This window comes from Rhinolophus ferrumequinum, chromosome 5 (assembly GCF_004115265.2).
Source record: "Rhinolophus ferrumequinum isolate MPI-CBG mRhiFer1 chromosome 5, mRhiFer1_v1.p, whole genome shotgun sequence".
Classification (NCBI taxonomy): Eukaryota; Metazoa; Chordata; class Mammalia; order Chiroptera; family Rhinolophidae; genus Rhinolophus; species Rhinolophus ferrumequinum.
In genome coordinates this window covers 55,628,332-55,652,998 of record NC_046288.1, presented here as the reverse complement: position 1 = coordinate 55,652,998, position 24,667 = coordinate 55,628,332, and the positions used below count along the sequence as shown (strand labels likewise).

The following is a 24,667-nucleotide window of genomic DNA, read 5'->3' as shown; positions in this document are numbered from 1 at the left end:
TTGAGAAAAAATATTAAGAACCACAATAAGTTACTTTTTAATAAATAGTGTTGGGTCAACTAGATAGCCATTTAGAAAAAGATAAAGTTGCATCCATATTTTACATCATGAACCAAGATAAAATCTACATGGATCAGATTTAAATTAAAAAAATGAAAATATGATAACATAAATACACTAGAGGGAAAATGGGTGAATTCATGGAGCCTCCAACCATGGAAGTCCTTCCTCACTATGACCCCAAAATCTAGAAATCATAAAATGAAAGATTAATACATTTAACTACATTAAAAAAACAAACTTCTACATGACAGCAACAACAAAAATACCACAATCAAAGTCCAAAGACAAATGATAAAGTGGGAAAAACATTCTCAATTTATATCTCAGGCAAAAAGCTCACCTCATTGGTATATATGTTGCTTCTAAAAATTAAGGGGGGAAATAAGATCACCATCTCAGTACAAGGAAGGGCAAACACATGAACAGCTGGCTCACAGGAAGAGAAATAGAAATAACTCTCAAACATGAGAAGATTCTCAGCCTCTCTAGTAATTATTAGAGAAATACAGATTAAATTTACACTTGAAACTATCAGATTGGAAAAATCCAGGCAAACCAGCATTCTCATATGTTTCAAGTAGGAATCCAAAATGGTACAACCCTTAAGGAGGGAGCCAGCAAAATTGCGTATGTATTTACTCTTTGACTTAGCGATCCCACCTCTAGAAATCTCTCTTAATGATACATCTGTCCACATCTAAAATTAATTTGGCCTTATTTGCAAAAGAACAAGATTGGAAATAATCCAAATATCCATCAATAGATATAGATTAAAACACAAAAGAATACATATTGTGTGGTTCCGTTTATATGAAATACAAACCAGGTAAATCAGTCTATGGTAATATAATGAAAAAAAGTGGTCACCTTTGGAGGACAGTAGCCTGTAATGGTCACGAGTAGCCCTAATGGGGAACTGGAAAGGGCTTATATCTAGATCTGGGTGGTGGTTACACAAATGTACATACATGCAAATATTCATTGAGATACATACTTCAGACTGATGCACTTTACTGTATTTAATCTTAGAAGTTACTTCAATTTAAAAAAAATCTAAAAATAGGCTACTGATCAGTGAAATGTAAATCAAAACCACAATAACATATCACACTTCACACCAGTAGGATGGCTATAAGAAAACGGACAGATGTGAGGAAATTGGAACCCTCAGTCATTACTGTTAGGGATTTAAAATAGTGCAGCCACTGTGGGAAACAGTCTGGCAGTTCTTCAAAAAGTTAAACATAGAATTAGTATATGATCCAGCAATTTCACTCCTAGGTATATACCCAAGAGAAATGAAAACATATATCCAGTCAGAACTTGAACGTTCATAGCAGCCTTACGCATAATAGCCAAAAAGTAGAAATAACCCAAATGTTCATCAACTGATGAATAGGTAAATAAAATGTGGCTTATCCACACAATGGAATATTATTTGGCAACAAAAAGTATTAAGTACTGAAAAACACTGAAACATGGATAGACCTTGAAAATATTATGCTGAGTGTAAGAGCCAGTCACAAAGAACCAAATATTGTGTAATTCTCTTCATACCAAATATCCAGAATAGGCATATCTGCAGAGACAGAAAGTAGATTGGTGGTTGCCTTGGGCTTGGGGGGTTAGGGGCGAAATGTGGAGTCACTGCTAGTGGTACAGGGTTTCTTCTGGGTGTGAGAACAATGTTCTAAAATTGACCATGGTGATGGTTGCACAAATCCTATGAATATATAAAAAGAAAACATTGAATTGTATACTTTAAAAAGGTGGAATTTATGGTATGTGAATTATATCTCAACAAGGTTTTTACCTCCCACATAGGGGTCTGGTGATACAGCAGTGCAGTAGTATAGACTAGCATAAAGCTGTGAACGGAATGAGGCTGCTCTCTGTGTACTGACAGGGACGCCTTCCCTGGATGTTAGAAAGCAAGTTGCAGAGGGTGCTGTATATTATGCTAGTTTTGTGTAGGGAATAACAGTATGTATTTGCATTTACTTTTACTGGCACAAAGGAGCCCTAAGTGAATAAACTAATAACTATAGGGGTGGGAGCAGGAGATGGAATGTTTGGGAGTGGGTATGCAACTGCTTATACATTTTCATATAGTTTTGCCCTTTGAACCACGTCAGTGTAGCACCTGTTTATTCAACTTAAAATAATTCAAAGGATAAGTTAAAATTAATTAGATACAAAATAAAAAATAAAGCAGGGAAAATTAATTTTCCTCCAAATGTTGTCCATTAAATATCTGACCAGCTGAGTGAGAACTAATACACTTGAAATGAAGGGCCAGGAAACTAAGCTCAGTTTTTAAAGTTGGTATTAGATTGAAAATATCTTTCTTTCTCTTCAGAAAATAATTATAAAGCCGTATCCTAATAGAAGACTAAATGATATATATATATATACACATATATATATATATATATATGTATATATATATATATATATATATATATATATATATATATACACACACACACACACACACACACACACACACCCAGGCTTCTCTTCCTTGGAAGAAAACAAAAGTGAAACAAAGACTGGTTTGACAATTATCCTACTTCTGTCATTACGCTGAGATATCCTCCTTTTTGGATCCACATCTTAGCCATGGTTAACACTTAAAAACTGTTGAATGGAAAGAGAAGGCAAAATATAAATTGACAAGCTTCAACATAGCATTGGGCAGGTGGAAGGACATTGATCCCACCAATAGGTGAAGCAAAGAGGGATTTGGCGTTTGAAAAGGAATCTCCAAGAACAAGTGTGGAAGTTACAGCAAACCGAACTAGGAAACTCTCTTTTAGCTTCCTGTGCAGAAGAGACAGCAGGAGACTGACAGGCTTCAGTTAAAATAAAAACCACCACCACAACCCCCCCACCCCCCCACACACACCCATGCAACATACTCGTGCATACTATGAACAGAGCTGTTTGCAGGGGTGTGGTTTCTCATAGCTCCTATAGGCCAAGGTGGCTCAGTGCTGGTGCTGGGCTTACCGGCACCACTGTGGAACAAAGCCGCTGTGCCACCAACATCAGTTCCCTGAGGAGAGTGATGAAACTGCACAGACAGTTGGACAGAATCTTCCGCGCAGCTTGGTTGAACACCTGGAGCTCTTCCACAAGCTGGGCATTGAGGGCTTCATAGTCTTTTTTGGCCAAGTCTGACTCATCTCCTGCTGCGCGCTGCAGGTAGCTGTTGTAGTCCAGCAGTTTGTCATAGCGTTTCTGGATGAGCTTCTGAGGCCCTGGGAATAGGGACAGCAGGGCTGACAGGGGCATCAGGACGAGCTTCTGTAAATGAGCTGCCTGCCAAAGGAGAAAACAGTCCCGTCACAGAGCGAGAATGACCAATACTGTGCCCCAGGCTGTTACCAAATGGAGACAGGAAAGCATCTAGCCAAGTCAAAGACGATGTGATCATTTTTTCATCTAGCTAAACCTGCTCAAGGACTTCAAACAGTGACTCTACATTCTAACATTGAACCAGAAGGGTGAGAAGGAAGAAAAATATGAAAGATGAAGCCTGAACACCAATATATGCTTCACCTTTCTCTCCTTGTTGTAGGTATTTTCCTCCTGTGATAGAAATGACCACAGAACTATTGTTTCCTCTTTAAATACTTTGAAGGATTAAGAAGATGCTGATTCTGTGTCCTAAATTGTTACATTTTTAGGTCTGAGTCATTGAATGAAATTCATGTTAATGCCCAATCCCATGACAGACCCTGAGCACCCTAGATTTAATTTCTTCGATTTCTCTTTTCTACCTTTCTATTCTGAAGTGCACTCATATCCTACGCTCACTGAATGCCCAACTTTACCCTTTATCATACATGTTTGGGTGATGTAATCATGTTATGGCAATTTGGAAGCAGGTTTTCTTTAGCATCCTGAAAAATGTCCTCGGGAATCAGGTCTGAGCAGCAGCTGATATTAATTAACTTAAATGGCCTCTGGTAACTTTGAACTTGTGGGAAATCTAGAGAGAGGAGGAACCAATCTCTTATTGGCACCAGCAATAGCCAACACAGATTAAATGTGATCAGTGTAACTTATATAATAATCATTATACACCTGCAGATTGTTTAATGAGTCCTTTGACTAAGCAAAGAATCTGTTTACTATTCTGGGATAAATTGCTGTATTTGTGACATGATTGAACTCTAAAGGTAATCTAGTTACAATATTATAATATTAGGTTGGTGCAAAAGTAATTGCAGTTTAAGAGGTTCAAAAGAAATTGCAAAAACTGCAATTACTTTTGCACCAACCTAATATAATTACAATATATATGTTCTGTGACCCATAGACATAAACCAATTTACCCGTACATGGAAATTGTGGTTGAAACAAATAAGAATCAGATTTCATTTTAATATTTTGTCCTAAATGTATAGATAAGTACCTTTCATGGTTAGATTAAAAACAACTATTGTACCTGTAAGTAGATTTTGAACTCTTAACATTTGATTTTTAAAAAGAGTTGAATATATGTTATCCACAAAAAAAGCTACTTGTATGCCGAGCTTTCTGATCATTATTTTATCCTAATTTATCATCTTGTAAGGTTTTATGCAAAGTAGGGAAAGACACTTTATCTCTTTCGCTGTCCAATTCTGGAGCTTGCTTGATGAAGGAGAAGCTATATACCATGTTTTTACATAGTGTTCAATAAATATTTATTGACTTAGTTAATGAATTGAAATTAAACTAAAGAGCAAACCCTTAAGGACTTTGCTAAAATGTGAACCCAGAAAATGTATAAGAACTACTAGCCACACTTTCTCCACTTAACATGTCATAAAAACTTCTCTCCCCACAACCCCACTAACTATCGAATCTATCATTTTAGTTCAGATGTAATCCTGACTTTCCATTTTCCTGTATCAGGAAAGCAAGATGCTTCTCAGTGTTTTTCTACTGTTGTGGTGGCTATATCACTTCCTAGAATTCAGAAATATGTGGGGATATTCATGTCACGACTTTGATGGAGGGACATTACTGAGATTTAGAGCCTGGTATGAGAACAATGCTAAACACCCTTCAGCACAAGGGCTACTCAGTGAAGATGTGTCTGACCCAAAATGCCAATAATGTCAACACAAAAATGGCACTTCCAAGGACTTTGAAGATGACGAAGGAGTATCATATTTTCCATATAATACTTAAAATACTATTCTGGGGTAACAATACCTATGGAATACAAGGTGCTAAATTAAAATTAGTATTGTTCAGACTAGTTTGCCATCCAAATATTTTCTTGCCTCAAGCATGTTTTTATGATTCCCAAGCTATGTTTTATGATTCTGTATATTTTACAGAACCCTTAGAAAACAAATATTTACTGAAGAGCAGAAGATGCAGTTTTTGACTCGTACAGAAAAGCCTTTTCTCAATAGGAAGGCTTTACTTTCCAACGTAAAGAAGTCACATCTTTAGCGAGTATCTTTGCTTCTCCTGTAAGGAATCTGGGCTTTTCCAGAGACTCCTTTAAGAAACTCACAACTTTCTAACTTAATCAATCCGTTTTACATCACATGTAGACTTGAACTAAAAGCTGCACAGACACTGACTACTGCTAGAAATACAGTCTGGGACCCTCTGAAATTCCAATTACAGTAAAGTCCTCACTAATCCACTTAAAACTATTTAATGATAAAAAATATCTCCTTTTTAAATTTACCAATTCTGACATTAGTATTTTCTTTAGTGTATGTTTTATTTTTAACTTCAGAAAAATAAATGAAAAGCGCTCTTCTTTTAACCCTACTACTATTGAATTTGCATTTATCAGTGATTATAAATAACTTACAAAATCATCACAAGGATTTGGGGCATTACTTGGGGCCTCCGAATAGCCCCTCTCCTCCTCGTCTTTGTTGCATGAAATCTCCTGGAGCTCCATTACACTCTGCAGAGCTAAGGGCATGACATCCTGAAACCCAAGAACAAAGTTACGGAAAAGGGAAAAGTTCTGAAGCCAGTACAATTAAACATATTCCAAATGTGCACGTTATCATTATAACCCTCCATTACCACTGAGAGGTATGACACAAGAAAGGAAAAAGTTTTATAAATACTCTGTACAATCAGATTACTTGTAACAAGTATTTCCTTACTTTCCCCCCTTTGTCACTTTCTCATACTGTTCTGTATGCCACCCTCTTTTATTAAGTGGAGTCCATCTTAAATTCTCTCACTGGCCATTCTTTAGCATTTAATTCTTATAGATCCCTTATGTTTAAAATCACACCTCTTTGATTTATGTTTTCAATGTTCCTTAGTGAATTTAACAGTCTCTTTAAGGGAAGGTGCTCACATTTTTTCGAATCAATTAGTGGAAACAGAAGACTTTCCTGTAGATGTTCCCATGAGACATTTACTCCTTGAAATGCATATCAAGGACAGTGTTCCCACTGCCCTCCGGCTGTTACAACTAAATTTTGGTTTTCTTTTCACAGCAGGCAGTACTTTAAAAGGAAGAGATTGTTCACCAATCTCAGGTTACCAAGAGATTGTTACCTGATTGTAACGTCAGGCTTTGCATCAGTTAATAAATAAGAAAAGAATGTGGCTCGTTAGTTACATAGCATAACCTTGTCTCCGAATCATTGTGACTATCAATCTTCTGTTTCTGTGATAATTTATCTAAGCATGCAAACATCTGCTTCCAAAAACAGATATCCAAGAGAAAAGCTGGAAAATAGGAAGGGTGCCATTTATTAAATGACCTACATATAATTCTACTACTTCTCTATGTCTCACAGAAACAAACATTGTCAGGATATTGCTAAGGACGCTGTCTTCTTTATGAGATCCATTAGATCCAACTCCTGACTGGACTTTCTTCTGAATATAATTATATTGTACTCCAATTGGATTGTTTAAGTCTGATTCTCAGCAAGGGCAGGAGAAACTCCTAGGGGATTGGAAATTTGTGGGTTGTTTTTGTCTTCTCCTATGGTTGTGTGGAAGTATTTGCATATTTTAATTCATATTATTTTGGTTAGAATTTACTCTCCTTTATGTTGATTTTATTTTATGTATGCCTACCTACCTAAGTATGGCGACAGAGCCCCAGACAGCAGTTTCCAGGCTCTTGGCCTCACGTGGAAAGGTGCTGGCTCGGGTAGTAGATGGCCATCAGCTGTGGCTAGTTGGCCACCAGCTGTAACCAGTGAGCCATTGGCCACTAATATAACTGCTGTGGCTATGCTAGCAGAAAATGGGGGCTAGCAAGAAGATGGTGGCTGAGCTAGCAAGCAGTAGAGTGTGGATTGCGGATTGCAGAGGCAGATTGCAGCTAGCAAATGGGGAGTCGGTTAGTTGGCAGAAAAGCGGACAGCAGGTCGCACGTCGTGTGAATCCAGCCTCCAGTGAGACTATGTGGTATGACTCCCCTACTTATGGCTCCGCGGGTGTTCCTTTTTGGCCTCACTGTGTCCTGTGTTCTTATGTGGGGAGCAGGACCAGAGACCCCGCAGGCCGCCTCGCATGACACTAAGGTGAATTATCTATTAATTTGATTCAGGCCTATAAAGGGGCATTACAAAACACTGGTTATAAAATACATGGAGGTGCTCATTTGTCTTAGAATTGTGTGATTCCCCATGTCCTTTTTGGAGGACAGCTGCTAGGTAGCAGTTAAATTTGAGATCCCACATGTGTTTTTTTTTGTGTGTGTTTTTTAATAGCTTTCATGTTATGTATATTTTACTTTATAACTTCTGTAATTTCATTTTATATCCCCCTTTGATTTTATTTTTTCTTTCTTTCAGTTCTACTCTTAAATCTGCAAATATGTTGTCATGCAGGGTGTCATGTGGGGGTCTCTAGTCACGCTCCCCGCATAAGAAAGCAGGGTATGGTGAGGCCAAAAAGGAACATCCACGGAGCCATGGATAGGGGAGTCATACCACTATAGTCTCACTGGCTGCTGGGTTGGAGACACAGGAAACAGGATCCACATGATCTGCAACCTACTGTCCGCTTCTCTATCAAGCAACCAATCCCACTTGCTAGCTGCAATCCGCCCTGCTAACTGCAATCCACACTTGCTAGCTCAGCCACCGTCTTCTTGCCAGCCCCCATTTGCTGCTAGCGTAGCCACAGCAGTTATATTAGTGGCCAATGGCTCACTGGTTACAGCTGACGGCCAACTAGCCACAGCCGATGGCCATCCCATCACAGTTGATGGCTAACATTTACTACCTGAATGAGCACCTTTCCATGTGAGGGCGAGAACCTGGAACTGCACTCCTGGCTCTGTCCCCACCTGTGTGTTTCAGGTACTAGGAAGAGTTTCATTAGGATAATCAAACAAATAAAGAAAATGTCCTCCTTGCCTGCAATTTTGCATTAAGGAACTCATCTCTAGTATAAAGAAAACATGCCGGTCATCCAGCACCACCTGGAAATCATGTGAGCAAATGTCCGCAATCTGGCTATCGGGATGAGGGAAGGGTGGAACAGTAAGCAAACGAAGAACAAAACCTGTTTTCATATTGGCTTCCTTCACCAGCAATTTGCAGCCTTCCATATTTGATACAGGAGGTGTCGTCATAGAAATGAATGTAACAGTCACATTTACTCTTCATAATAACTACTGACATCAGTACCTTCTTGTAGAAACATTGAAAACAGTTGTGTCTCACCTACCTGTAGGTGTTGAAGACAGAATGAAATGTTCTTCACACAATGCCTCACAGTCTTTTCTAAACATCTAAAGAGCTTTTCTTCTCGGTTAAAGGTGTTGTCTTTCACCTAAAATAGAGATGGGAGTATTTATTTTTATAACTCAAAAGAATCTGGTATTAAAAAATATATCACGGACCATATTGCCTCAGCATATAAGCAAAAACTCCTTGTTGAGATGAAAACCTTTCACAATATGCTGACTGTCTTTGACACAGTACTTTGTGTACTAGCACATAGCACAACTGATGAACAATTACCGAAAATAAGACCTATCCAGAAAATAAGCCCCAGTTAAGATCTTCAGCCAGACGGACTCATTTAGTACGTTATGACGATGTTCCAGAAGAAGATGAAGAGTGTATTTGAATAAATGTAGATTGTTGTACATGAAAAAATAAGATATCCCCTGAAAATACACCCTAATGAGTCTTTTGGAGCAAAAATTAATATAAGACCCGGTCTTATTTTCGAGGAAATATGGTAGTGCAGCAAAGTCACATGGTACTGCTTAATTGGCCATTCAGTTTTCACACAGCTTCACCTATGTCACGTAGGGGTAGGATGTAAACCATCTCTCTATTGTTTGAAATGGCATATATTATGTATGTATTGTTAAATTATATTACTTTTGTGAGCTTATGAAATAATTAGTAAAAATAAAATTTAAATTTAAAAATTAAAATAGACATTTGATCCAGTGACTGGAATTTATTGTTTTGCTGAGATGACACTTTCCAATTTGTTTCACAGTGGTTATTTAGAAAATATTCTCAGGTTCTTGGCTAAAGAAAGGTGATAATTCTTTATCAGCTCAAATTTGAATGATATATGTAACAGCAAAACTAGTCCTTCTGTTAGGCAAACTCAGAGTTAAGATAGTGGTCACATGTGTTCAGTTACTTTTTTGTTACCTTACGTGTTACGCATTCAGAAAAATATGCTTTTCATATGCTTGTGGCAGTTTCTAGGAACACACACTTATCATTGTTCTTAATGGTGAGAAGTATTTCTTGGCAATCAACATTGCTACGAAAGGTGAGAATCAGCCTGAGGCTGGCAAAATCTGTAAGCATGCAAATGTTTTGGGGAATATGGTATATATTCTTCAGTCGGCACTGTAGCTCTCCTTGGTTCATACATTTGCTAAGGTGGTTGACCTTAGAAATGAATGCATAGAAAATGGTGACATTTTATTTTATGTTTAAAACCCTTAATATTGCTCATCTAGAAAGATTTTGATTTAATGATCAGCACAGTTCTTTGTAATTCACACAAGGTTACCAGCACCTGCATTAGGATCTCTATGCTCTGACCCAGTTTGATGTATATAAAAATAGGCTGTGATAGAGTTCTTTAAATGCAGTTTTCAGGAAGTCATCACCAGCTACTTTGTTTTGTATATCTGGACTGGACCCCAGATGATTTCTAAAGTAAGAGGTCCAAGGATCACACTATGAGAAATATTGCCTATTTCTACATCTCTATAGCCAAGCCTTTCTCATTTTGCTTTATTTTGCTGGAACATGCTGTTGTTCTTTTTCTGCCTTAAAAAATTATTTTTTAAGGACCTGCTCAACTGTCAGCCCTTCTACAGATTCTCCCTATAATTCCTTTTCTTTCCACTGTGGAAAATGAATTGCCCCTTGTATGTGCTCTCACAACACTAGTTAATTATTTAAGCTATTCTCTCTATGGATGGATTGCAAGCAATTGAGATTAAGTGTTTTTGTCTTAATAATAATAATAGCTAACATTTATTAAACACTAACTATGTTCCAGACACTATGCTAAAACCTGTCTACCATTTTCTCATTTTAATTCTTACACAACCTTGTGGGGTAGGTGCTACGATCGATCCCATTTTAGATATAAAGGAGCAGAGGTTTCGGGAGGTGTGGCAGATATTGTTCATGTTTTACCTGCCACCTATTTACTGATAGAACCTGCACCTCTAGTTTAAGTTGGACACATAGCTGCTATGCCTTTCCAGAGTCCCTGGCAGCTGGCTCTGCCCTTAGAACTAGGTTTGAGTAAATAAGATGTGAGTGAAAGTGATGTGTTTCATTTCTGAATCTTGGCCTTAAAACACTGTCTTGGCACTTGAATGAAGACATGGCAGTAACCCAACTTCAAACAGGCAGATGAAGACAATATGTTTAGGGAACGGCACAGCACAAAATTGGGGAGAACTTGGTTCCTGAAGGATCTGAGGCAGCAGAGTCCGTCTGAACTCACATCTCAGGACTATTATAAGAGACAGAAATAAATGGCAAGCTGACTTAAGCTTATGTTTTGGAATCTCTCTGTGACAGCTTACCCTTTACCCTAATATAGGAAGTTAAATTTGCCCATGTTAATAGGTAGAACCAGGATTCAAACCCAAGTGGTCTGAATTCAGAACCTCTTTGTATTCCCTCTCGAATACAGTGTCTGGTACCTAAGAGTTCAATACATGTGTGATGAATTGAATAGAATCTTCCTCTTGGGTAATAGTTCTACATCCTAACTCCACTGAATATTTCCCTTGAGCTGCTGACAAGTGCAAAATTGACTGATTTGAGATTTATCTTTTCTACAGTCCAGCCTATGCAGCTGATTTTCTGATTAACAGTGAAATGTTTCACTGCTGACAGGACATCCTCTCAAAAGATTAAGGAGAAAACTTAGTTAATATCCTCCCAAGCCACTTTAACTATGATTCACTTACAGTTCACAATTGAAAAATATCAGAAGTTGGTGATAAACATGTTAAAGTATATAACAGCTTCTACAAAAAGCTTCCCCAGAATTAAGACCTGCCTGATGTTCCTCAATAGAATTGTCTTGAGTCAAAAGCAACTTTCCAAAAAGTATGGGAGAATTGTTTGCATGATGTGTACACATGTTTATGGAGGCTACAGTCTCTTCCCAAATGAATTCCCAATTCAATTTTATTATTGCTGTCTTTAGTTGAAATGTCTTGATTTTCCTTTCCCTGATCTATAACCACACACAATAAATGTCCCAAACTTCCCACGTTATAGCTTCATATCAAGAGGAGAGGTCTTAATGCAGGGCCACGTTGTTGTCACTAAGTCTTGGTTAGGTAGCAAGAAGGAACAGTGGGAAAGTCTAGACCAGAGTCTTTATTTGAGTTTTTGTGGGAAATCCTGAAGAAACAGCTGGAACAGGGTACATAATTTAGGATTAGTCAATTCGAATAATTCCCCTGGGCTTGGGGCTACAGGGATGAGGGGTGGGAATGGTCTCTAATTCCTTGGTACCTGGCTGGCCCTGGGGTGTAAGGCGCAAGAATATTGTTGGCTTGATGTGTGAGTTAGATAAGTGGGTAATTGGGGCTATAGACTCAGGATTGGTTGGCTTGCATATCAAAGAAGTGATTTCAGCTGAGCCCTTCATTATTTTTAATAACAAGCTAGCCCTGGGCAGGGCATCTCTCCTCAGACAGTAAGCTTCTAAAGATGTCAAAACATCATAAAATACAGAAAGTAAAAGACCTGATGACTATACCATGCATAAAGAAGTTTATATCCACATGGGAAGTAAGAAGTCTACACATTAAAAGGTAAATGACAACACAAGACAATGATATAAAATAATGATGATAATGACGACAATGATTGTCATGCGGGGTGTCAGGCAGGGTCTCTGGTCCCGCTCCCCACACAAGAACGCAGGATATGGCTAGGCCAAAAAGGAACACCCACGGAGCCATAGGTAGGGAAGTCATACCACTATGGTCTCACTGGAGGCTGGGTTTACACGACGTGCGACCTGCTGTCCACTTTGCTGCCAACCGACCGACTCTCCTCCACTCTCCTCCAGTCTCCTTCAGTCTCCTCCTCTCTCCTCGACTTCCCTCCATAGCCGCGGCAGTTATATTAGTGGCCAATGGCTCAATCGTTACAGCTGACGGCCAACCAGCCACAGCTGACGGCCATCTACTACCTGAGCCAGCACCTTTCCACATGAGGCCGAGAGCCTGGAAACTGCTTTCTGGGGCTCTGTCCCCACAATGATGATGCCAATATGTACTGAGTGTTTACACACTGTGTTTGGTACTTTCTTTATATGCATCACTTCATGTAATCCTCACAACCCCTCCATGTATTAGGTCCTAGTATAATCCCCAATGTACGGTGATGACATTGAATTTAAGTTATGTGCCCAAAGACAAATATTTATTAAGTGACAGGAGTGAGATTCAAGCTGAGATCTGGATGATTTCAAATACTTTGTTCTTAATTTCTGCCCTTTGCTGATTCCTGCAAATGTTAACAGTGCCGTGACTAGGATACACTCAGTAATTTGTTAGGCATTCAGAGGAGGAAGAGGCCAGTTGTAGCTTAATGGTCAGAAAACTACAGAAATGATAGAAGAAGGGGAAAAAAAGAACACAGCACCTAAAGAGTGAGGTAGATAGAATGAACCATCGAAAACCCATACTGAACTACCATACAGTTGCCTCTAGTTCAAATTAGAAACCTTAGTTAAAGATGTTAACACAATAAGGGTTGAATTCAGGTAAATGAGAAGGAAGAAAAAAGTACTGTATAGTATCTTAAGAACCGTTCTGCCTACTTAAAAAAAAATTATTAAATATCCTGGAATAACGTTGGTTAATAACATTATATAAGTTTCAGGTGTACAACTTTATAATACAAAGTCTATATACTCCATCATGTGCTCACCACCCAAAGTCTAGACTCCTTCTGTCATGATATATTTCACCCCTTTTACCCGCTTCATCCTACCCCCACCATCCTGCCTTTTCTTCTGGTAAACACCATTCTCTTGTCTGTATCTATGAGTTTGTTGGTTGCTTTGGTTAGAAGCCCACTGTATTACCACCTCCAAGCCATGAATTTTCTATCTTGTGATTCTCAAAGTGTATTTCATTGATCACTTACTTCAAGGTCATTTAGCTTCAAGACACTTTAAAAAAAAAAGTCTGTAAAAATACAGACTTCTAGGTTGCACCCTTGAACCAGGTGGAACCCTGAAATCTGTGTTTTAGCAAGCTCCTCAGGTAATTCTTACGCACATCAAAGTTTGAGAGCCTTTGCTAATCTATCCATTACTTATTAGGGGTTGAGATGAAAGTGGTTCAAGTCAGGTGCTAAGCAGCTGACACAAAACAATTACTCAGTAATATAATGTGCATCTGGTGGGGGCGTAGGTGAGAAAGGGGATAAGGGGTAAAAAAATCACCTAAATACTTTTTATCATAGGTGAAATAAAAATAAGATAAACATCAAGGGACCCCTAAAGGAAAGTGAGATTTTTTTAAAAAGCAGAAATAAGACGGATGAAAGTTGGCCATTGCCTTGGCTGAGATTAGGTGTTGGTCCATGGTGAATGTCAGGACTCGTGGGACAAACCTTGTTGAGTCCTGTCCTTTTGTCCTTATCTCTGTTTTGTCTGTTTCCTGAGTGGAAGCACCACACCTAAGATAATGTCAAAGCCACCCTCAGTCCATTTTGTCTAAAAGAGAGACAGAGAGAGAGGAGAAAGGAACAGCATCGGGCAATTACCTTGATTCTGTGTTCTAGAAATAGCTGTGATTACAACAAAACAAAACCTCACAAAAACATCAGCATTCATGTTCCCCAGGAAAATGTATGTGGCCCAAGAAGAAAAATTACCTGTGAGTCTCCTCTGGTCAGAATCTTAAGATGATTTGTCACTCTTTTTGATTTCTTGCTAATTGAATGAATATTTAGTTTAGACAACTTATCTTTAAGTGATTCATCCTCATCATTCTTCTTGTATTTTAGAACTGAAATGGAAAAATGCAATAATACATCTGGACACACGCATCATAGAAAGTGTATGTTTCATCCACAGTATTCAAGATCAATATTTATATTTAAGATAAAAATCTATATGATTTTTGGCCCTCTGTTGCAAATGTAATATGCTCCAGCTCCACTGTCCCAGCTGCCCACCCCATCGACCTTCAGAAACCCAGCTCTCCAAGGGCTGAGCGCCTTAAAGTCCAAGGTTCAATTACCTCCCACAGTGGAGAAATCCTGGATACTGGAAAAAACCTCTTTCACTCTTAGGTAATACATTTGCTATCTGGGATCTCAAGAACGAAGCATCAAGACATAACTAATGAAAAGACATTCACACTAAGGAGACCTCCTCCTAGAGTAGATCCCCACTAGCAGAGAGATCTAGGCTTAGTTGAGTCACCTCTCTGAGCTTACTTTTTTAACTTTAAAATCATATTCACCCCTTTTATTGTTCAAAGTGTTAAATATTCCTAACATTCCTTTTTAGTAAGGGTGCGGAGAGCTGGGCAATTCTATACACTGTTGATGAGGATTTAACCAATGCAGTTTTGGGCAGAATCTTAAAAAATTTAAATATTTGTAGTCTATGACCAAGAAGTCCATGCACAGAAATCTGCTTTACATAAACATACAAAGTTTTGTTAGCTACAGCATTATTTCTAATAGCAAACTATTGGAAACAATCAAAAAGTTTATCCTAGAGGAATAGTTTAATAAATTATGACAAACTCATACGTGGAATACCAGGGAGCTATTAAAAAGAAGGCCATATTAACGGGAAGAATGTTCATGACATATGATTAAGTTTAAAATAAAAAACAACACAGCCAACTGTCATACTATACATGTAGGAGCAAAGGAAAAAGGGAGAGAGAGTGAGGAGAGAGAGAAGGGAGAAAATAGAAAAAAAGACATAGAAAGTCTAAAGAAAACTTAATAAAATCTTAGCTATGCAAACTACAATCATAGGAGAGGAAAGTATTTTCTCTTTAAAACTTTGAAATATTTTAAGCAAACACAAAAATAAAAAGAGTAATGTAACAACTTTGTCAAATATTAATTTTGCCTTGTTTCCAATCTTTTTATTAAAAAAAAATCACGCAATAAGTGAGGCTTCTCTAATCCCTGTTGTTAATCCTTACAGGGAATTGTGATCCTGAGTAATGGATTAATTATACCTATATCTATTTTTTTGCCTTTATTGTGTATGTATGCAGTCATATTATTTGAATGATTTCAATCTTTTTTAAAATGGTACCAAATTGCATATGTTCTTCTGTCACTTGCTGATTTACTATATATATTAAAAAACACACCTCAGCATTGTTTTGATTTATCTAAATCACATATGTACTCTAACTAATTTTTATATTTTTTTGTTCTCATGTCATAGTGCATAATCACAGTGTATCCATTATGCTAATTATTAATATACCTTTCTCTGAGCATATGGGAAAGTTTCTCAAGTATCTAGAAACTGATTTTCTGGGTCTTGGGTGTATGAATCTTCAACTGTAGTATTGTCAAATTGTTCTCCAAAGTGATGATTCCAGTTTGCATTCTCACCTGCATATTGAGATTTAGCACTTAATATTATCCATTAAAAATCTTGTTATCAATCTGATAGGCTGGGAATCATATGTCGCTGAGATTTTAATTCACATTTCCCGATTATTAGTGAAGCTTAGTGTTTAAAACCATATTGGTCTCTCTGTGAATTGCTTTTTTATTAACATTTTTTGTATTAAAATATTTTTATTATTGATTTAATATCAATAATTATATATTCTAGATAGTAATCCTTTGTCTATGGGCTGTCTTTCCATTTTGTTTATGGTGTCTTTTATTCTACAACTTTTAATCTTTACTCTATGCCCTTCTTTATCATTTGCATGTAGTAGTATAAATACATACTATTTTTTGAATTAAAAAAAACTAGAAAATAAAAATAAATGAAGTGATGGGACCAGTTAGCTTCAAAGTCCTGCCATTGCTTTAGTGTTGACTTGAGATTTAATGTTAGAAGTACAAAGCCAATTAAAAACTTATGGGAACAAACCACACTCAGGCAGGACCCACTATCTATCCCAGTGCCCAGCTACATCCAGGATGACAGGAACCGTGTAACTGTGCCTCCTGTTTTGAAATCTACATTCTACTTTAGACACTGATTTTACATCTTAGCTAACAAATAGTTAACAATAATTATTAATTTGAGAAAGAAATATGCTTGCTCACTTTCGTGGAGCAGTTATTGTCGAAGAAAAAATCTCCATTCTTTGTATAAGCCTGGTGTGTTAGCTGGGTCTCCTCACCTGGATCCTCACACCACCACGTCTCCCACTGCTGCCGTGACCTGGCCTTGCCATGTCTCCTTACTACACATACTGCCTGTGAGAGGAGGACGAGATGCTGTGGGCATCTTCAGCCCACAATAAGTTGCCAGGCATGCAGGGGTTAAAAGAGGTTGAGTATTAGGCTGTTTGATACAAAACTGTCATTTTTGTGGCTCATGATCTTCTGAACCCAGCTGGCAAGGCAAAACCACAATCCCCTCCCTAGCCTCTGACTCCAGATAGCAAATGATCATGATCATGGTAACTGCAATAACTACTTTGACATTCTGATTCTCAGCAACATAAACAGAACACTCCAATCATGGAACATACACAATTCATCACGTCTCTTCTTACCTAAATCTTTCCGTCTTTTAAGTTCGTTTATGTTTATATTAATGTCTTTCACTGCAGCAAAGGCTTCCTCCAGTGCTCTGAAGTCTGGGTGAGAGGGAGGGGTAGAATTACGAAGTTCGCACAGTAATAGGGGATATTTCATCACACGCTGAATTGGTTTGATCATCAAGGAGCCCATGTCTAGTAAGTTTGGTTTGCCTCTACAATAGAGATACGTAATATCAGTTTTACAAACATTTGTCTTAACTCCTTTTCAGTTTTATGATTTTTTTTTTTAATGATTAATCCTGAAACTGTTTTTCTATACCCTTTCCCCCAACCAATTTGGCTATGTGCAATGTCTAAACCAAAGCAAGAGCAATGCATGACAGGAAGAAGCAAGTCTGAAAGATCCTACTACTAAACAAAAACCTAAAAGAAAACAAATGAGTATATCAGAAAGGACTCAAAGCATGATTTCCATCCATGTTCCACTTACAGCTCTTTTTTTTTTAAATAATAAACCTTATAATAACAGTGTGAAGTAATTTCAGAATGCATTTTCCCATGACAACCAAGAAAAATGCATTTTACGATAGTATTTTTGTGATTATCAGTGAGGAAAATAAACCCACTGTTTAAAATCTAAACAGATGGCTTATCAAGTATAGTCCAAAGAAAGCATTGTCTTCTCTTCTCTGCCAAATTGAGACATTGCATTTATAATGTTTCAGAGGTTCTATCACAGTCCTCAAAATAGATTTATGATAAATGCCACAGTTCTCTAAATGTTATGAATGCTATCACTATCACTAATCATTGCTATCACACAATGGCTTTCCATGATTTTCCGTGTGGAAAACTCAGCCAACAGATTTTCAAATAGCAACATGAAAGTGCATCCTTATGTCTGACTCTTCTTTTCAGAACTGAGATGAGAACATAGCCATTCCAACTGGCCAAGGTAGTTCACAGGAAGGCTTGGTCATGACATTGTCCAATCCACTGTCATTCATTTTTTTCAGCCAGAATGCAATGGTTTCCAAAACCCTTTTATGTAAAAAGGCAAATAAAGAGATACTGTAAAAGGAACATGAGTCCCTTCTGGTGGGCAGATATATTCATTTGTTTTCCTTTTTATTTAGTAAATAGAGAATACAGACATGGTTTTCAAATCCTGATAGGTGGATTTTTCATCTTCAATTAGTATTTTTTTAAATACAAATATGGATAGACAACAGATTACATGATTGGAATAGTGAAATGAATCTAATAGTGAAATGAACAAAATAGAAAAGTTGTGTTATTAGAAAAGATCTGAAGGCACCTTAAAGACCATATAATGAACTCTTCATTTGATAAATGAGAAAATAAGGAATTTTGATTATCATGTATACGTGCATGCCCGCATGCAGACACACATACACACACACACACACACACACATACACACACACCAGTGACTGTCTATCACATCTCCCCATTTTATTTTCATCATAGCACTTATCACTATCTAGAGTCATCTTTTTTCTCCATTTATCAGTTTGTACTCAGTTTCTCTGTCACCACTATATCTCTGACATGACATGTAGTATTCTCTCAATAAATATTTGTAGACTGAAGTGATAGATATCTCAGATTTTCTGTAATATGCTTTTATTTTACACTGAAATTTTTTTAAAAAATTCACAATGGTCCTAATAGCTGAGGAATTTTCTTCATATGTTAAGCAAATGATGATACCATAATAGAGACAAAGACTGAAGCAAACCAAAAGGTAGTATTTTTTAAGAAGAAAAACCAAAATAAAAAAAAGTTTGGAAGGGAGTAAAGAGTTGCTTTAATGTGATCTATCTTGAAACTTCTACCAATTTGCACCAAATCTATTTTAAAAAGGGTGAAGGGAGATAAGGAGACAGGGTGGCAAAGAAGGAATGAGGGAGAGAGGAAGAGTTGTTATTAGTTTCCAAGAGGTCTGGGTAAAATAGATGGAAAAAAATGTAAATCTATTATGAATACTGAAAAAATAATAAGTGAAAACATTTTCTAACTGATGGTACATCAATAGCAGAATCTTTGAATATGAAGGACACGTTTTTTTATATATCTTTAGCAGAGATTCTTCAACAATACAACAGTTTAGAGACTTAAGTAGAAATAATTCCCTTAAATAACAAGTCAGGAATATGGAAGCTATTAACTTGACTAGAAACCATATTATCTATATGAATATGATCAGAATTTCTTCCAAATTTTTCCTTTGACTACCACCAAATATTGGTTTATTTAATCTCTGAAAATATCATAAAAATTTAAAATAATCAAACAATTCAATCAAATAAAACTGTTTTAGTAAGATAATTTATTGGTGTGGCCTATTGTTATACACATATTTAAAATTTTTAAATTACAAAAATAATCCCCAGATATATTAAAGAATATCCTTGTATCTTTGAGCTACCCTCCTTTCTTCCTTATCAAGCTATTTCATAAAACCAACCTAGGCCTTTTAGTTGTGACCAAATCTTATCACTATTTCTTTTTCCATCACTCTTTGGCATCAAAGTTCTATTCTCTTCCTTTTACATTTCAAGTGAAAATAATAACATTGATAAATGATTAGTTTCTCTTAAAAGCATCACAGATACACATATTAAAAAGCCTTTCTCATACATGAGAAATCTCCCAGACACTTTTGTCTTCAGACACGGACTTTGGACAGTTGCCCGAGTGATGAGCAATAATGTTCTGATATCTACATCACACATACAAGCAATATGGTAGGAAAGATAGAGGATGTGTTATAAGATAATGACACCTCAGACATTCAGTGACACAAAACTCATCCATCTAATCCCTCCCTGTGAGACAGTTGAGTCCTATGTGTGATACAACCCAGCTCAGTCGAGCAGCCAGTTGTCACATGCCTCCTCCACAGAAAGTGACCAAATGCATAACAATTCCCCATACATATTGAGCTGAAAACTAAGGTAGCTATTAATTTGTAATTCTGTTTCATCTTCCTCTGTCTTATCATGAATACTTTCGCAAGTATTTAGTATCCTAAGTAGCTATACTAATATCATTACAAATTATTATTGGGATTTTACAAAGTCCAGTAAAAACAGCTGGCTTTCTTTTAGCAGCACCTAGTTTTGCTATAAAACGCTTCACATTAAATACAAAACCAAACAAACAAACAAAAAAAACAGTTGTACAATGAAAATAAAAATGACATTTAAACAATGTAAAAGCTCTGGTGGAAAACAGAACAAATCAGGTATTCAACTTTGAGGTACATCTATATTTCTTAAATAGAGGGAGAAAATGAGAGAAAGAAGAAATAATCCTGTAACTACTGATTGTATTACTTTGAATTTCCTCTATTTTATGACCACAAGTATCCTAAATTTAATATTTATTTTACAGCAGCTACAAACCATCTGAACTATTATTGATTTCTTTTCAATCTATTCTCCTTTGTTAACATCTTAAGTAAATTTCAGAGATAACTGTATATTGCTACACAAATAATGAACAAATACCATTTGCCATAAATTAAAAATAGCTATGAAAACAAATAAAGAAGTATTGAACACATTTTTGAAGATGAAAAGGAAATGAATGAACGGCAATTGATATAGCAGACTGGAGAGAACCAGTAATATGGACAGGCAATGATTTAATCATTCATCCAAAGTTTCATTAATTAGAGTCCCTGAGAACATTGGAAGTGGAGAGAGTAAAGTGGGATTAAAATAAGAACTAGTGGAAAACCTGTTTAAGAAACAGCCTAATTCTTAGGGTGCTTTATAAATAAAGGAGATCATTTGGAGGACTAAGGTAATACCTCTTGGAAATTAAAGCATAACAGAAATAAAAACTCAGAAATGTTGTTGAAAATATTCAGGAATTTTCCAGAGAGAACAAAAAAAGAAAGGGATAGAAAATCGAAGAAAACTATAGAGAATGAGAAGAGTGTTCTAGGAGGTTTAATATAGAAACAATGAGTCCCATAAAGAGAGAGCAGAGAACATATGAGGAGGAAATAGTCAGTGAAACAACTCAAGTAAAGGACATGGTTTAGCAGAATAAAAGGTTTCACTGAGTACCCAGCACAATGGATGAAATGGAGTCACACCCTGGAACTTCAGATTATCGGGGAGAAGAAGAAGATCCTACAATCCTTCAGAGAAACATATAAATAAACAGGTACAAACAAATGATTTGGAATCAGAAAAAAAACTTCAGATTTCTTATAGCAACACTGAAAACTCTAACAGTGAAGAATTACCATTAAATTCTGAACATGAATGATTTTCAATTTAGAATTCTATATCATTTAGAATTCAAACTATACATCAAGTGTGAGGGTAAAATAAAGATACTTTGGATATAAAAGTTCTTAAAATTTTACTTCCCAGGCATTCTTTGATGAATAGCAGAAACTACTGAAGGATGTACTCTACTCAAAACAGGAAAGAGGCAAAGAGAATCTCCAGGATGATGGGAGAGGAGTTCCTAAAACAGTTGTGCCCAGTGTCACCAGTCCAAACTCAACAGGTCAGAAGTCTCTGGGAGAGGCTTTTTTAGAGAGATGAAATTGATAGCATACATAATGCATCTGGGTGTCTTGAAATATGACTGGCCATGAGTTTGGCATTAATGATTAGCAGAAAGAAAATAAATAAAATAGGAGAAATAAAAAGACAATAGTTATCTCCCCAGAAAAATAAGTAATCATTTATTCCAAGGTTTAGCTCTGAGAAGAAATTTACTCAGGTATAATTAAAACACTGATAATTGATCTCATCCAAATTGCAATGTAACTATGTAGGAAGAATGGAGAGATGGGAAGAATGTAAGTGGGCACGAGCAGCTTCTAGGGGGGGAAATCCATAAGTAATACCCCAAAAGGAAAAAAAACAAACATGTTTTCAGCGTTATGAAGATAAATTCCAAAATAGTCAACTGAAAGATGTGAAAATGCTTGTGTTCTCATGATGAGCATTTAGGAGCCGGTAGAAGAAGAGAGGACTACTATTTTTCTTAAATTTTGTAGAACTATTTGGCTTTTTAAACCATGGTACATATGATTTTCACAAAAAGAGAAAGTTTTTTAAAGAAGGAAACATGCAAGAATATCCAAGAAAATTCTGAAAAGGAAGAGTGTTGAGCTGAGCTTTGTTATACCTGGTATTCAAACATAAAGCTGCAAAAATGAAAGCAGTTTGGTACGGGTACATATATGGACAGATGATTAGCACAAAATAAAAAATGAAGAATAAACACAAGTACGTATGGAAATTAAGTACATGGTTAACATGACATTCCTACTCAGTGGATAAAAATGAATTATTCAATATAAGGTGTTGTGATAATCAACTAGCCACATAGAAAAAATAATAAAAATGGACTCTTTACACAAAAATAATTTCTAGATAGATCAAAGATTTAAATGTTAAAAATGAAACTGTACAAGAACTTGAAGAAACCATAGGATTACACTTTAAAAACAATCTTGGAGTTTCTAAGCATTACACAAACTCCAACAGCCACAGTAGAAAAAAAGTGATAAATCTATTTAAAAATTTACTCTGTAAAATTGTATAGATAAAAACAAAACCAGAATCTGCCATAAACAATGTTAAAAGTCAAATGATAAGCTGGTAATTATTTATAGAACATAAGACAGAAAGAAGGTTAATATCCTTGCTAATTAAAGAGCCATTATCAATCTATTAGAAAAACATGAACATCTCAATAAATGTGAACAATCGATTAAAAGGATAATTCACTAGAGGTGAAATACAAATGGTCAAACACACATGAAAAATGCCCAAGATCATTCTTAATGAAAATTAAAACAACACAATACTATTTTTGGCCTATTACATTTCCACATGTAAAGATACAAATATTAATTGTATCTAGTACTAGCAAGTAGTAGTTAAATGGACAACTTATATATGAGTAATGGGGATATAAATTAGTTCAACTTTTCTGAAATTTTTTGGCAATAAGTATCAAATGTCTTTTGATCTAGTAATCCCACTTTTAGAAATTTATCCTAAGAAAATAATCAAATTATTGTGCAGAGATCATGTATAAGAATGAACACATAGCATCAATCTTTACAAGACAGGTAGACACAATTCAAGTATCTGTAGGGGTTTGATAAACTAAATTATGGTCTCTACATCAGATAGAATATTACACAATCATAAAGCAATGTAGATTTATGTTTACTATATAGGAAAATGTTCAGGATGTATTAATGAATGAGGTAGCAAGTTTACATACAAAAAATATATAGAGGTCTTATTTTAGTTAATATGTGTGTATGTAGAGGGAAAATTACAATGACATGAGAAACTTCACATTTTAACAATGTTACAATAGTTAACTCTGTAATATGACCACCAATTGTCTTTACTCTCCTCATTTTAATTTTCTATATTTTGCAGTGTTTCTTCAATAATTTTGAAAGAACAAAGCTTAAGAAAAGAGAAAATAACTTATAACATTTTGAAATTAATAAAAACCTGGAGATCCAAAAGTTGGACTAGCTGGTCAGACAGAGAACATATATATACGTAAAATTGTAAAAACGTGAAGATCTAAATCTGTATTTTTGGAGATAGTTAAATTTAGAAGAGGTATGTTTTTCTTGCTTTAGAACATGGGACTGTATCACATGTTTTTTTGGGTGACTTTTTGGTGGGGGATTCTATGATTCTCATCATTTTAATACTGTCTTTGGGGTTTGTGTGATTGTAATTCAAAGTAATCATTTTAGAAGGTATAAATATTGTTGCCTTTCTCTGTATTTTTTAAAATGTGGATTGAAAAAAGAAAACAGAAAATTTTCAGTTTCCAATAAGTAAGGAAATTTTTAAAAATTATTTAAAAACCCACCCCTCCTAAATGCACTCGTGGCTGCAGCATTCCTGGCCTCGGTCACTATGGAGCCTAACAATTACACAGCCCTTGACATTGCATTTACCCTTTTGTGTCGCAGCTTGTGTGCCTCTGACCTGAGTGAGAGAAACAGGAAGGAAAACAGCTCATGGCAGACGTGGTTTTGATGTTCCTCCAGCCACATGCTGCGAATGCTCTTCCTCTTTTTCAGTGTTTGATGTATAGAATAAGCTAGAGGGGGCATACACTCCCTGCTAACTCCCACACAGCAGGATCTCCACAAAAGCTAGTGCCATTCTTTAGGCAAGTATTTCAATACGATGTGCTGTTTGTTGTAAGTGTTCTGTATGGAGGAGCCTGTGCGTGCTAACTGTATGGAAAGAATCTATATTCTCCTCCTTTGACTCTCTCTCTCCCTCTCTCTCTCTCTCTCTCTCTCTCCCTGCTCTCTCACTTTATAAGTCGTTTCTTTCAAAAGAAAAACAAATTCTATAAACA

At 36.3% G+C, this 24,667-nt stretch overlaps 1 protein-coding gene across 1 annotated transcript in view; it reads right to left on the bottom strand.

Moving 5' to 3' along the window:
• The window catches only part of ARHGEF38 (Rho guanine nucleotide exchange factor 38), a 120,752-nt gene that overhangs the window by 12,350 nt on the left and 83,735 nt on the right, over positions 1–24,667 (bottom strand). The window contains exons 6-10 of the mRNA XM_033106284.1: positions 17,270–17,469; positions 14,424–14,557; positions 8,740–8,844; positions 5,894–6,016; positions 3,076–3,387 (exon numbers count right to left, since the gene is read on the bottom strand). Coding sequence (XP_032962175.1) covers positions 3,076–3,387; positions 5,894–6,016; positions 8,740–8,844; positions 14,424–14,557; positions 17,270–17,469 — 874 coding nt within the window. The remainder of the gene's footprint in view (positions 1–3,075; positions 3,388–5,893; positions 6,017–8,739; positions 8,845–14,423; positions 14,558–17,269; positions 17,470–24,667) is intronic.